The sequence below is a fragment of the Chroicocephalus ridibundus genome, chromosome 13 (genome assembly GCF_963924245.1).
Source record: "Chroicocephalus ridibundus chromosome 13, bChrRid1.1, whole genome shotgun sequence".
NCBI classification, from domain to species: Eukaryota; Metazoa; Chordata; class Aves; order Charadriiformes; family Laridae; genus Chroicocephalus; species Chroicocephalus ridibundus.
Window position 1 is genome coordinate 10,451,524 of NC_086296.1, and position 15,774 is coordinate 10,467,297.

The window sequence follows — 15,774 nt, forward strand, 5'->3', positions numbered from 1 at the left end:
CATTAGCCATGAGCATAGCCTTTGTTACCAAAACCACCATTGCTTGTGGTTTTCATGTGACAATTATCCTACTGTGAGGTCCACAACTCCAGCATGGTGCTGTTTCCCATCTTCTGGGAACAAGTACATGCCTCTGTGTAAGATGGAGAGATGCTGTTGCAATAGCCAAGATAACCAAAATGGATATGGCTGGGAAAGTAAGAAGGCAGGGCAGCGGGATGAGGATGCTGTGCGGCATTACGTGCACCCCAGCCCAGCCGGACAGGTCTGTTCTCTTCTGCAGTGCGGTGTCCCAGTCCTGCGTTGCTCTGGCGTAAGGGCCCTTGGTCCTCCAGGTTCATCTGTGGTCCTTGTTACAACTGCGTCTGAGAGCTGAACGGGGCTTACCGTTTCCCTTCTTGCTACATTAGTGGAAAGGCAAAATGCTGGATTTAGGACTAGTATCCTTACCTCACGGCAAGGGAGGAGGAAGCTAAAACTGAGACATGTTAGCAACGGATGCCCCTTCCATTTTGTCTGTTATTGTGGTTACGTATCTGTAGGTTCCCCACTATTCACAGTGCAAAGGAAATATAGGTCTGTTAGCATGAGGGATCAGGAGGATGGCGTGGATTTTATTACTTTCACATATTTGGGCTAGAGGCTCTCATGCTGTCTGAGCTGCATCAAACTCTCAGCCAGTTTGCACGCAACATATGTGATAGATTTTGCAAATGAATATGTTAATGTGGGAGGAGGTGGTTCCCTGAAACAAACTGCTGGCAGTTTGGAGCGTTGTCCTCAAAAACAAAACCATATTGTGTCCTCAAAAATAAAACCAGTGGCACCAGAACTTGGATTCCTCCCATTGAGAGATGAGGCATTTCATTTGTAATCATTGGATTGATTAATGATTTTGGGTTCGTTAGAACAAAGGCTTTTTTTAAAAGAAGGAATCCCGTCCCTGCAAGGAGGACTCTCCAGTTAGTTTAATACGAGCAAAGGCGCCTCAAACCATTGCTGAAAGGCGAGTTGAGGACCAGCACTATCGCTACCACTCTCTTTGTGAGCCTCTTTGGTGCGGAAGCTATAAATTGCTTCTAACTGTGCTGAGATTTCCTATCAGTCACAAATACTTACTATTTATGAGCCTTGCCTCATGTAGAGGGCAGCACTCCTCCAGCCTGTGTGATCTGGAGTTGATGGGGAGCAGGTGGCTTTGGGTAGAGATACGAAGGCTCAATTCCAACTTCACAGAGAACTGCTTGCAGGGAAATACAGACATAATGAGTGAAAGATGTTGTTTGCTATGCTAATGTGGAGTGGAAACTCTCAAGAATTAGCTTGGACCCCACTTTCCCCTCCTAATGTGCAAGAATCTGGGATTACAGGAATTTGCCAAACCCGAGTTGCTGCTTAGCGCTGGGCTTCTGCTTGTTCGTGTTTCTGCTGCTTGGAAAAACTGTGACATGGAGAGGACTTGAAGGAAAAACTTACAGCAAATTCAATAGGATTGTTGGTACACATGGCAAACATGTGAAAACAAGAATATGAATTATGCAGCAATTACTGTCTCTGCGGAAAAGTATCCGCAGGCTAAGCCCAGATACTTGTCTCTTTCACCCAATACTGAAATAAAAATGTGCAGCAGTTTTGTATGAAGCAATTCCTGTGATTATCCTTACAGACGTCTGAGTCTGTACTTGTTTGCTGCCTAGGACGGAGGTTAGAACCACGGCAGTGCCTGCCCAGTTCCTGCTCAGAGGGTAACGTGGGGATTGTGGGAGTTGTGGCTCTGCCTGGGAGGTGGGAGAGGACAGTCAAGCTCAGGGTCCCAGCAAAACCCATTGTCAAGAAAGCCAAATACAGCAGTTAGTAGGGCAATGAATGCTCTACTGAACGACTCTCCTTCACTACAGTGAATAGTCCTCATGCATGTCAGAATCACAAGTGTCTCCCATGGCCTCAACAACCTGCAGCTGACGGTACCACTTCCATCCAGAAGCCTTGTAGAAACTGTTCTTATGCCTAACAGCCATCGCAGGGCCGCCGCGGCGGATGTAAGGGGACTCCAAGGAGCTACCGGGAAGAGGAGTGACGAGCAAGCATTTGGGTTTACAAGTCTTGAGTTATTGTTTCAGGCTTTTTGCACGTTCAGGCTGGCGTCACAGCAGCCCACGCAGCCTTGCATCATCCAGCACTCTCCAGCCTTGCGAGATTTCTTCCCACAGCCATACACCCTCATGCAAGAAGAGATTCAACCTTTTCATCAATAGGGTGTGATCCATTGCAATGCACAACACAATGTTCCTCTGTTAGGTCTTATTAAATGCCAGATCTTACATTATCCTCAAGCATTTCCGGCACCAAAGTCTTTCCAATATTTCTGCTGCCCGTTGGAGAATTCACGCCTCATCAAAGGAGAAAGCTGGAAGGAGCTTTGTAGCTGCATTTCACACACTCTGAGATCATGCTGAAGGAGGTTGCCTTCTGTGGTGCAGTGAAGTACTCTTTTCTTTTCCTTGCGGCATACCAAGCCACTCTTCCTGTTTTGAAGAAAAAGCCAACCATCCCTCACATTTTCCTTCTTGGGCACGCTGCGACGCTGTCCTCCACATGCTGTTGCATTCTCAGAGTTTGTTTCCTGTTGAGCCAGGTGAGACGGAAAAGGTTTTTCTGAAGATTTTGATGCAACAACTTCCAGTATGGGGAGTGGAAACACAGTCACAGTTTCTCGAAGACTGAGAAGTTAGAAACTGAAGAAAATCTTTTCTATCGTAAAACTTTTATTAGCAGTAGCTAATACATGTGATTCAACCCCCCTGCGCAACTGTCTAGTTTTCTTGATCTTTACAGTGGGTGTGTTTAAAGGAAGAGTGGACTTTTTCAATCTTAAAAAGCAAAAGGCCATCTGTGGCTTCCTAATGCTGTTTACAAACCCCTTTTGCCTGTGCTGTGCTTGTCAGTAGCTGTATTTATTCCTTGCCTACTTTATGAATTAAAACGTTGAGGCAGCTCCTGACATGCTTCTTCCAGCACATCCTTTTGGAGCGAATACTCGTTGCCATAGGGACCAAATCCAAAGGGCACACACCATTCAAGTAAATGTTCCCTGATTAACAACTTGCAGCTTGTCCCTTAAATATTTTAATTATCCATGATGCAACTTGAAATGTTGTTGAATGTATTCAGTCTGTTAATTTTAATATCTCAATTTCTCTTAAGATGCCATTCCAGCAGCTCTAGAGCTGGCTTTTGACTATGTGAATAGGAGTGAGGTGGGAGACCTTATTGCTCCTCAGCTTGCAGGAAAATTCTTCCAGTTTTTCTTCATCTTGACGCTAGATCCTCAACAAAGTTAATGGAAAGAGGTACTACTGCATAACTGCCAGCAAAACAGAGGTAATTCGGTAACAGCTAAAGGTGTTTTAGGGTAGTAATGTGCTGCTACTGAATCTGAGGGAGGGATCTGCCTGGAAGGTGCCTCCTGGTGCCCGGGAGCGGGGAGAGAGGCGGTGGGAGGCTGCAGGGTCTGGGGAGATGCTGCTTGGAAAAGCGCTGGCCCCACTTGACAAGCACTGAATCTCAAGTGTTGTTTTCCCAAATTATAAGCGTATTAGCACTAATGTGACAGCAGTTACTGAACTGTGAGGGCTGGGCTTAACAAATAAATAAGACAGGATTTGGGTAATTTGTGCGTGGTCAGTCACTCCTTTCAGTTCCTGTTTAGCAGAGAATAAGTCACCTTGCAGCAGAACTTTCCATTCTCACAACTCCAGCCATAACATCGGGTATGGAAGTTAGTCAAGTTACTGAGACAGTTTCTAAACAGTTCTGTTTGCCAGCCTTTTATATCTTTCAGTTCTGACTTTCCTGGGCCAGAAAAGCAGCTTTGCCACTTCAAATACTGATTGCATACAGGCACAGTAGGTCTTATTCTGCAGTCTTCTGACATCGAGCAAAGGCCTCTGCATACTGAAATCCATTAGAAATTAATATTGCTGTCTGTGTTATCCCTGAAAATTTAAATGGCAGAGTTTAGCACAGAGCCTCCTAAAGTAGGATGTGCTGAAAGAGTGGGTCTGGTAGGCACAAAGCCCTTGGGGAATGGGCAGGTTTTGTGGCTCCTTAGCTGTAGCAACAGCTCTAGAGGTGAGCTTCCTTCCGTGGCATCTTCAGTCCTCTCCACCAGAGCCACAAGTTCACTCTGCAGACATGTTTTCTGCACATCCCTTTTGCCTGGTCCTGTCGAGGGTGTTCACGGGCTTCCTAGGCTGTGTAGCCAACTTGATGCCGCCATTATTTCCATGAAACAGGATTTGCCTCTGGCAGAACCTGCAGTAGCCTTCAGCTGAAACACTCTTCGCTCTTGCTAGCATTTGCTGAAGTTTGACGGTCTTTCCTGCTTTACGCTTGGAACTGAGGAGGCCAGGTCCATCGCAGCTGGTTTCAAGCAAATCTGGATCCCCTTGCTGCTCTACACTGAAGCTCGGTGATTTTGAGTGGTGTCAATTAGGAGCGTAAGAGAACGTGTGCAGCTTGGCCTTTGAGATCTGGAGAAAGGGGATCCCACACACTGTTACAAGCAATTCTCTGCTCTAAGTAATGCTCACACATTGATTTAAGCGGAGAGATGTGATTCTTTGTATCCTTATCTATAGACTCAGGAAGGGGTGAAAATGAAAGAGGATTCTTTCCCTTTAAAATTTTGGTTTTATATAGGGCTCTCCTCTGCCCTGAAAAGCGAGTTTGAATCCATATGCATCTATCCGGGGGCTGAATTTGGATCTGTGTGCTGAAGGGTCTGTCATGTGCCTCCGTGTTTCCCATAAAAATGTTTGGATAGCCAACCAGGAGTACAGAATTCAATGCATGTGGTCATCTAGAGCCCAGAGATGAGCTTTCAGGAGATGGCTGTGGGATGTTGGATTTTGAGCTGATGTAGTTCACATGAGTAGTGCATACCACATTCCAGGAAAGAGATCACGACATAATTTGATCTTTCTAACTCCAGTTACAATCTCTGACCTGTAGGGAGGAAGAAGACTGTTGTCCGGGCTCTTCCGGCCTCTGCTGCAGTAGGGAATAGATGATTTTTCTCCCTCCCTCCCTCCCTTTTGTAAAAGCTACTTGTGTGTCTGGCGGTGGAAAGCCATGGTGAGATCCCAGCAGTAGCGCTGCCCCTCTACCTGCTTGTTTTCTTGTGTTGCCTGATTTGGTGTCATCTTTCTGTGCGTCTTATGAGCCTTGGCCAAGGCTGTTACCCGACAGAGAGCCAGCAAGGGGAAGAAGCAGCAACGTGACACCCATCATAGGCAGGAGCCAGTGCCTACAGCCTGAAAGGTATGGTATGAACTCATCTTGATTAGCTTCAATGGCCTGGGTCCATCAGCACTTAATTGGCTGCCAATAGTTTCCCTAATGAAGGATGATGGATGGCGCTCAGGGGCCCACTTGAAGGGGCCGGGCCCTCAGAAGCAAGGATGCGTGCAGAAATACAGCTCTCACCTGGAGCTGAGCAGCACGGCAGCAGTTGGAGAGCCTGAGCGCGGATGGTTCCTCTTTTCATTACATCAGGACAAGAATCAGTTATCTTCCAAGGCAGATATGGGAATTTCTGTGACCCTGCATACGCTTGGCTGGCTAGGGTAATCATCCCCTGTTCCCAGCAGAGATGATCTGGTGTTTGAGAATGTTCTTTCTTCCCTTTTTCTGGTTTTGGTTAGCAAGTGTGCTTTCTCAGCCAGCCGTTGACTTAACTTTTCTGGGCTGGAAGGTCTGAAAGGTCATTTGCACTCCTCCGGAACAGTCTCACTTTCTGATTTTACTTCAAATGATACTTTGGGAGCTTGGAGTTCTCTGATGTCATTTAAAAAAAAAAAAATCAAAAACCTTCATAAGACTGTGCAGATGAAACAAAATTGTTGTCTTAGCCCACACAGGGTATTATGCAGCCTGGCAGATCCCTTCCTTGTAGCAATAAGAAAAGGATTTGGCATTTAACCTCTTGAAATTAAACCAGAGTGTGAACTTCAATAGTTCAATCTTATCAGGGCTTTGCTAGAATAACAAATTGTGAAAAAATGTAATCATGTCTCCAACGTGACCTTGGCAGATCTACCTCTGTGATGTGAGAGAGATTAGGTAACTCTAAGCAGATGTCTGTTTATTTTGAAAATAATAGTTATAAAATATTTTTCTTCCCAGTTTGTGTGCATTGCGTGTGAAAGATAGGACAGAGAATTGTGGTCTGCGTGGGGCTCTCTGTAACAAGCTGCTCTATTATGCTGAGCAGTAATTGCTCTTGGAGGTTTGAGTTATTGATCTATTGGTGGGGGTTCAATTTCAGTGTAAAGACCTGTGTTCATGATTTAATTGGAGTGATTAATAACTCACTTGCAGGCTAGATGGGAATCGATACGGATTTCAACCAGCAAAAGTAGTACATTTTCTCCTGTAATGTAGTGGTTGACGGTTTATTATTTGGCCTTGTTTGACTAATTAAAATCGTAAGATTCCTTGGTATATAGCAGTTTTGTCTGTTGAAAAGCTTGCATCTGGAGTTGAGTATTTGTGCTTGCTTGCTTTCATGGCTGTCTTTCTCATAGCTTATTTACCTTGTTGCTCGTCTGTCACTCAGATTAGGTGTACAATATGCCATTGCACAGAACAAACCAGAACACAACAAGACAAAAACACCTTTAGTAAGTAACTACAAGAAGCTTTAGTAACATTTTGTGGCCAGGGCAATGGGGTAGCTCCTGCATCACTGGTTTTTGGGCATCCGGCATCTGCTTAGGAGCAGTGCTGAAGAGATTTAACCCTGCAGCGTTTGATCCACCATTATAGCCCTAGATTAAAAGCCTGTATGAAACTTTCAATCTCATTACAACGCCAGCATCCACAGTAGGTGCTTTAGCTGCAAATCCAGTTTCAGCTTTGCATTGAAACGTTGCCAGAAGCAGCATTGCTAGGAGAATGCAGTGTGACTTACTTTGGGGGGATTTGAATGGTGATCCTCTTTCTTTATGCTCTGGCCCCAATCCTTGTGTTTGGCACCCATTTTCATTCAGCTCCCGCAGCTTTGGCGTGTCGTCATGCATGCTTACAGCTAACATGCCTGGATAGAGCATGGAAAGCTCACAAATCTCTAGGAATAAAACATCCCATTAAAGAACGATAAAGCAGCAAATCAGCGTCAAGTCCATAGGTCTTAGTGCTGTTGCTCTCAGTTTCCAGGGGAGGGGGTGAAATCTTTCTGTGCTGCAAGCTTTCACAACAAAGGCTCTTATCTGCGTAGCTGGCTAAGGAAAACATTTACCATAGCGGTTTTGAACCTTCGTTGTGATTTGCAGAGTCCAATAAGCTTTGTAGTGGAAGTGCAGATCCCTATATGTCAAATTAATCCTAATGACAGTAGACTACTACTTTTTGGTTAACATTCACAGACATCATGATGTATACGTGAGCCACAAACTGGAAACACTGATCTGAATGGAAGCTTTTTAATTTTAGATAAATGTTTCTTTAGGAAATCTCTCCTACCTGTCCTGAAAGTACCAGAGTAAATGTAAATTTGCCACGCTTGAGTTTCCAATTGGGTGAGAGACTGTAACGGTGCTGAGAGTGTACGGACCAGGCTGGAGTGGTGGGTGCAGAGCCCTGGAGGTGGTCAGGGCATCCTGAAGCCCTCGGCTGCATCAGCATCGCTGGGGTGGACGTGAGGGACACACAGACAGAGCCGGCGCTGGGGAGCACCTACGAGACGTGTCCATGCGGGTGTAGGAGGAGAGGGGAGCTCTCTCTGCTCGGGTGTGCTCCTACATGAATCTTGTGGAAAATGACAACCCTTAACTCTCGGGAGTCATTGGCTTTGTGTTAAAAATGTGAGGTGCTTTCTGTGTCATGACATTATGAAAGTAACTTGAAGATACTTTACTTTTAAACTTGGGTGCTTCAGAAAGGGGGGGTGGGAGGGGGAAGACACCCTTGGAAGTTAATTCTGAGGACCAAGCTGACAGCTTTTTGCCACTGTTGCTTTCTTCTAGGTTGAAAAGCTGAAGGCTTGTTACAGCCCCGGCATCCAGCAATCTAGCAGGTTAAATGACTTGGGCAACACAGTTTATTAAAACTGGCAAGTGCTCGCTCCAGTTCTCTTCCTGATAGTCAAGGCTGTCTGGGAGAGTAATTGCTAGTGGCAGCTGTTCGGAGGGTGTTTCAGATTGCGGCAAGACGATTTGACTTGACAGACAGCTCTGTACAAATGAACTGAGTGATAGGGGCCAAATCCAGACCGGGTTGTGGAAGGAGCCTCCCGCTGAAAGCCGTGGGGACGGGCTGGGGGAGCTGCGCTGTGAACAAAGACCCGCTCCCCCCACGCAGGCATCAGGGTTTGTGCTTACCCTCGGCTTACTTGAAAGTGCTGCAATTATTTGTGGAAAATCCACCAGAGACCTATGATGGTCTGAGGACCCCGTGTCACGGAACAACATTTTTTGATGTGACCTAATGTGTGCAGTACACCGCTGTCATGATGGAAATTTGGCCTCTGCTTCGCAATAGTGTTCATGTTACATATCACAGAGCCTTGCAGACTGGTTTTATGTGCAAGTCCCAAGCCTTTATACCTTATCTTAAGCTGATTTGCATTAAAATGGGTGGAGGAACTTGGTGCCCCATGTGTTGGTTTGCTTCCGTGCTGTAGCTCTGCTTGCCTTGCCTTTGCAGGCCAAGCTAATCGTCTCATGTCTTAAATAGCACTGCCTTCCTAGCACAAAGAAAAAGCCATCTATATGAAAGCAAAAGCCAGCTGAGGATAAAGGATTAGCACTTAAATATTGATTTTCACTTGTAAGTGCTCTGCCAGCATCAGTGCTATCATTGTCAATGCAAAATGCTTTATTCTCCCTTGTGTTTATATATGTTGCATATTCACAATACATTATGCAGCACTCTAAAAGCTCCATTTAAAAAAAAAAAAAAGGTTTGCTGGAGTTCATTGGAGAGCCTCCTTTAGTTTTTTCTTTGTTTTGTCCTGCTGCTGTAAAACCATGCTCTTCTATACTCGTTCCCTGTGCTGATGGTTCAAAACTCGTCTCTGGGACTCATCAACCAACTCTGAAATACTCAGCTTCTTGCCACATATGTCCCTGTAATTCCTGTGGTGATACTTTTGCAGCATATCTCGCTGGAATTATAATGTGGAGCAGGGTTCGTCATAGCCAGCCTGGCTTATGTCTGTTTTCAAGGATGCATACAGGGTGGATAGATAGGCTGCAGATGGCGGTGGTTGTGTTTCTTGGGAAATTGCCATTGGTAAAGATGTCATTGATGGATGTAGGAGAGGAATTTCTTTCTCATATCACCCCATCACCCTTGCTGTTTGAATACAACAAGAGAGACTGCAGAAAGACGTCTGAATGACTCCACTTTTCTTTTTTTCAAGAGACAAAGGAAAGGCGTGCAAGCAAGATTAGATTATTTCCAATCACATTGTATGTGTGTTGACAGTCCCCTTTCAGCAGCAACCAGCAGCTTGCAAAGAGCAAGAGGCAGGGCTGGAACTGCTGTTGCCCTAAGTACTGTTTGTATAACACAGTAACTGCTTATTGGAGTTCTCAAAGCAGCCTTTACATGTTTAATCCCTTGCACTTGAGCTACTCTTAATCAGCTTGAAAGCAAATTCCTGTAACAGAAAGGTTTAATTTGTGTCTGGGACTTTCTGTATTGTATTAAGCCTGCAATGCTGTGTAGTTACACGCTGGCAAGCATGTCACCCCGTGCAGCCGTGGGGATGGGCGTTGCGTGTTTATTCCAATCACAGATTTTGAATTCACTGAAGTTTTGTATTGGATCCGTGCTGATGGTCCTTCAGGTTCAGGTAACTCCTTCTGAAACGCACTTTTCGCAGCAGATAAAACTACAGTTGCCTTTGGGGTTTCCCTTACACTTCAACTCTTGTTTCGACAGATTTCCAGCAGCAGTAGCTAAAGCTCTCTGTGCTTTTAAAAGTTGTTAAAAGTTTTCATCTTTACCAGGTTAAATTGGAACGTGATGTAGCCCAAGGCACAGAGAAGCAGAAATTTTGCAACACTCCAGATGACAAATTAGTTGATCAAGGAGGCAGGAATTACTAATCCCAGGTTGTCGTTATTTTTCTTGTTAGAGCAGTTTCTGTCCTCTCTTCCCTGTCTCTTGCGCTCAGTCATCATTCATCCCCGTGAGATCAAGACATGTTTCACTGTCTGTTCATTTAAGAAAACCTCTCAATGGAAGAAGTCCAAAGTGTTTGGTTAGAAAATAAACAAAGTTGGCATGCTGAAAAGGGGTAGCGCTCTGCATGGTGGAGAATGGCAGATGTGATCCAGCCTTCCCATAGCATGGCTGAAACATGAATCATTGCAAATGTCAGATTTCCTGTGAAGGGACGAGCTGAACTGACATGCGTTCAGGTTTAATTAAGGTTGAATTATTGGAGCTGACTGTCAAGTCTTAGGCAAATTGGCTCAGCCTGTTATCATTAAGCATGAAAATTACTCTAGGACTTGGTAAAAATAAACACATTTTTGCCTCTAGAACATTGTGGTGTGGTCTGGTGGGTCGGTGCGTTTGTTGGGACAGTTGTGCTTAGCTCCGTGGGTCCATCTGCTCGGAAGGACTAAATTAGGAGCCAAAGTACAGGAATTTCTGAAAGGATCTTGATGAAACCTGATCCAGCTTGCACAAAAGGGTATATTCCGTTGCTTTCCTTGGGATATTTCCATATGTGACCAGCAGTCTTGGGCGCACAAAATTGTAGTTCCCTTAATAGGACGTTCCAGCATCCTACAGAGAAACTGCAGAGTCTGAGATCCTGATCAGAATGGGCAACATCTCCCATTAAAATCACTAAAATTAATTTTCTGAGGGATTTCAGGGAAGGTAGCTCAGAGACTTTCATGCGAATGGAGAGGAAAGTCTTGGAGATTTTTGTGGTAGGTGTCATGATAAGGATTTTGTTAAGTACCTAAGCAAGCAGGTAATTATAGCCTTCAAAATTCTTTTTTTCTTTGGTTGCACAGGGAAAATGGCCTTGAAATTGTCGGAGACCTCTGGAGTATGGTTAGCTAGTGACTGGGTACTGGAAACAGGCACTGAACAGGTAGAAGTAAGTGTTGGTAGAAGAATGTGAAAGGAGAGAAAGAAACCAGGACGTGTGTATGTTCTTCAGTGTCAGAGTGCGAGGACGTCATGGGTGGCATTCCATGGAGTCAGCTGAAGTGAAGCATCTTAAGTCTTTCCTTAGCAGTGCCTTTTGTGTCTTCTATAGCAGTGAGACATATGAATGAGATGTATTTCCATTTAGACATCTGCTTTCCATTTTGTCCAAATCTATTTTACCAGAGACTTAACTGGAACGCCTAGATGTGAGAAAAGTTTCCTTTTCAAATATCAGGCAGGTCCCAGTGCCTGACATCACCGTCTTCCTGTCATTTCTCCCCATGGTTTGTCCTGCCTTTGTTCACGTGTGGCTCCCTTCCCTTCACCCACTGCAGTTCACCCTCACGTCAGCCCCATGAAGCAGCTTCTCCCTCTTGTCCTGTATTGCGGCCATCAGAAGGGGAAACAGGAAAGTCACCAAACCAGGATTCGCCCACCATCCTTCCCATGTGGTGGCTGGGCAGGCTTGGGGATTTTGCTGTCTCTCACTCACGTGCTTCTCCACGCTTACCCATGAATTCACACCATATCTTTCCCTTCTCGGGCTTCTGCTGTTGCTCAACGTGGCTACAAAAGGAGGGAAGCTCACAGTCATGCCTGTAGTTTTTCCAGAGGCAGAGGGAAGTGTGTCTTTTCATTGTTGATGAATGATGGGGGGTATTTTCATTGTTGTCGAGAATGGAACACAAAAAGGTTTCAGTACTGCAACCTGAGAGGTGCGAGTTGGCAGCAGAAATCAGTCGTGTACCCCTAGTACTAACTAGTACAACCAGGCTGGCTGGTCAGTTCAGGCAGCAAGGGAGCATGAGCTTTTGCTTTGAGAAAATTGCAAATGAGAACTAATGCTGAAACCGCGGGGAATCAATAGTTGTACATAAAACTGGTCAAACAGCTGCTTTTAATGCGGGACTTTATTGATTTGTTTGGGATCTAATTGACTTTTTACTCAACTAACTTTTGTGGTGCCAGTGTGTTTTGAATATACACCATTAGTCTACATTGCCTGTAATTACATAATATGAAGTTTAGCTCTGTAGGAGGAGGCCTGGTGGATGGAAGGAGCTAATGGGCTCTCAGGAAACCTATGGTCAGGAATGAAACCCAATTGCTTTTAATGGGTAGCTCCTGGAAAACAGTGGGATCTACAGCTGTGAATATACTTCCTCCAAAATGCACAGTGTGCGGACCCCTGGCTTGACTAGTCAATTACAAATTTTGAATTGTTAGTAATAAAGTCTGGGGAAAATTTACAAACCTGGGTGGCATTATAAAAAATAATGGTGCACAAGAGCGATGAGAATTTGATTTTAGAAATAAATTCTTTGTCACTCTAAATAACATTGGAACCAAGTCTAGTTACATCTCGGAACCAGGGTACCTGTGATGCATGAACTCATATTTGAAAAAGAAATTCACTGAAATGAGAGTTAGCCTTATATTTGTTGTAAGGAATAATTTAGGACCTCCAGACATTGTGTCAAACCTGTAAAGATGTATGAGGTGCTGGAAAGTGCAGAGCTGATCGTACTTGCTGCCAGCCAAAGCACTGGTGTTTGGAAAGGTTTCTGTTCCTGTTATTTGTGGGTTTGAGGTAGTTCATATGTTTCCATTCGTTCTCCCTTCACATTCTGAATTTATATATATGTAGTGAGTGATTGATTGATTGATGAAGGAGATGGTGCGATGGTGAGAGCGCAGGCAGAGCCAGCAGCAGTGCGGGGAGCTGCCTTTTATCTCAAGGAAGGAGATGCCGTCACCACGTGGGCAGGCTGTGACCCATCACTGTCCTGCTCTTATCTAATGCTGGCGTGGTGATGCTCAAGTTGTGGACGCCATGGCAGTGAGGACTCTGGCCTCACATAGGCTGCATTCGCAAGCACCTGGTTAAGAGCGTCTGCATGGCCAGAATTAGCTTGTGGTGTGTGTTGTGTGTTATTTCCACACCTCCTACATCAGGAACTGGCTCAGTCCTTTGATGAGACAGGAAAATTTCAAAGGTGGAATTTGTTGGTGAGGGTGTCGGGAGCATGTTAGTGAGTGTAGGTAGCATCTCCTGCGTGTCTGCAAGCCAGTTAAACGCAAACAGCCCCCAGCGCGTTCTGGTGGATGATAAAAGCATGTATCCTAAAAGTCGATTAGAAGTGCTGTGTGTGCATGGTGGGGTGTGTGCGTGTGAAACACGTGGACAACACTAGTTCTTGTAACCCTTGAACAGTTTTTCCTGTAATTGTGGGTGTATGTGCACTCAAGGATACACAGATTATATCAAAAAGGGAGTTACAGTGGGAGTTGAATCACATTCATGTTGGTCGTTTTGGTTGTCTTTGACCTTTTGGATGCTGCTTGATCTGAAACATCTCTGCTTTCCTCCCTTTTTCCTTTCCAGCCTTTTAACTCTTCGGGCGACTTTGTTTAGCATAATTTGGAAAAAGGGAAGTACTTGCCATCATAGAAGGAGTAATTCTGTATGGAATTCTCACCATAGGTGCATTTTGCAAGGTTGCAGCGTTCCTGATAGTTTTGACATGCCGTGCATATAGGTGCGTGCAATACTTAGGGTGAGCAGGACTACACTTGGGTGCTCACTGCACTTCTGACTGGCGTTTTCCAGCCTTCTCCGTTCTGATCTTCCATGCAAGTGGGTGGCCAGGGAATGACAATGTCCTAGCTTTGCTGCAGCACTGTCCCATCCTTTGCTACGCGAAGATCCCAGGTAGCCTCCTCCTAGAAGCCAGGTGGGGTTATCATTAATGATTAGTGCTTGGGTCGCGGTGTGTTGTAGCTGGAGTTGAGCCTAAACACAACGTAGATTATCTTGAAAGAGCATTGAGAAAATGAAATGTCTTAATGATGAGGCTTGTGTTCATGGGTTTCTTTATCAGCCTTAAAACTTAACATTGAGCAGGAAATACTGTAGCGTAACTTGAGACATGTTCACACTCCTACTGTATGTAACCTTGGGGCTCTGTAGAAGTCACAAAGCTGTATGTTCCTTGTAGTATGCATTCATTTACTGACAGCTAAGTCTCTTACACACACGCTAACAAGTACTGTAGACTGGCCGGTCAAGGACAGCGGAAGGACAGACGCACAAACACACATCCATCTTGTAGCAGCAGTGCTCCCACGATGCTCCCACGAGCTGAAACATGACTTGTTTTTTCTCAGGCATATGTTCTACCGAGCAGAGAAACAAATGCAGACCTTTAAGCATGCGCTTTGTTCTTTTTCTCATTGCTCCATAAGGTCCCACCTTGAATGACAAGCCAGAAGCGAAAGCAGCCAATGTCCCAAAGGTGTCTGGGCTAGAGCGGAGTCGGGAACTGAGCACCGACGTGCCCTTCGCCCTGCCTATCCCCAGTCCCCAGCCAGTAGCTGCCGTTGTGACTTCGACTTCCTCAGCGCCCACGTCAAGCGCCAGAGCAAGCCCACTGTTGAAGAAGGAGCCAGTGATTTCAGCACCAGCACCACCAAGGCTCACGCCTCAGCCCCAGCCTCGGCCGCAGTCACAACCTCAACCTCGGCCGCAGTCGCAGCCTCAGTTAATACCTGAGCTTCGGACCCAGCCTCCGAGTCACATCCCTCCACCTCTCAATTACCAAGTGCATCACCAGGTGGCCCACAACGGACTCAATAATATCAGGTAAGGGAAAGGGACACTCCTGTCATCTTTATGCTACTGCTGGGACAAAACTTCTTTCAAAAGCGATAGGAATAGCTGGGAGGTGACACAAGAGCACTCTTACTGTCTGGGTAAGATGCTCCATGTTTTGGATATTGGACTTTCTGTGCTGACTCCAAAAGCTGGGGTTTCCAGCAGTGGTGGATAGTTGCATTTGAAACGCGGTGGGAGAAAGGCATGTGTAACTGTGGGGTAAAGTTCCTTTAGGTCCACTTTCTATTCTGAGCCAGCCAGTTCTTGCCTTAAAAATTTAAGGTGGTTTGAGTTTGAGCAACTCCTTAATTTCATATTCAGAAAGACTTCCATTGAAGTAGGTTTGTTCGTGGTTACCACGGGTTTTCTGGTTCACCAGCATCAAAAGAGGGATATCTATATCAGAAAGTGCTGTGTCCCATAGAACAGGGCACCCATGGAGGCTGAGAAATCTGCGTCAATCTGACATGGTGAGATCCAGCAGGAGACTTAGCTCCAATGTTTAAATTGCCTCCATCCAGTAAGTAGGATGGATGAAAATGGTATGGCTAAAACATTTCTAGAGAATAGAGTTTAGACAGTCAACTGGAACCTGTATAGTCTTTTTGCTGGTACAGAAAACATGCCTTGCCTCCCAAACCAGAACTAGGCTGGCTTAAACAAGATAAGAAAACTGATTTAAAACATAATATCTGGCTGCACAAGGGTCAAAATATTAATACAGAGAGCTGCCATTAATGTCAATTTCATACTATCCTGCATACTGTTGTGGTTTAACCCTGTAAATGCCACCACAGTATAAATGACTAATAATATTTCAAACTATTCAAGATATTGCAGAGGTTTAGATTGCAACGAATATTAGTATTGTGGGAATTACACTAAAAAATAACTGCAGTGATACTGCCTTTCACCCCACAAAACTTATATCATTTGCAGTG

General features: G+C 45.1%; 1 protein-coding gene across 17 annotated transcripts in view; it reads left to right on the forward strand.

Moving 5' to 3' along the window:
- FBRSL1 (fibrosin like 1) overlaps window positions 1-15,774 on the forward strand; it is a 544,157-nt gene that overhangs the window by 501,351 nt on the left and 27,032 nt on the right. For all 17 annotated transcript variants that reach the window (XM_063350636.1, XM_063350643.1, XM_063350651.1 and 14 more), the window contains one exon: window positions 14,425-14,821. In XM_063350636.1, coding sequence (XP_063206706.1) covers window positions 14,425-14,821 — 397 coding nt within the window. The remainder of the gene's footprint in view (window positions 1-14,424; window positions 14,822-15,774) is intronic.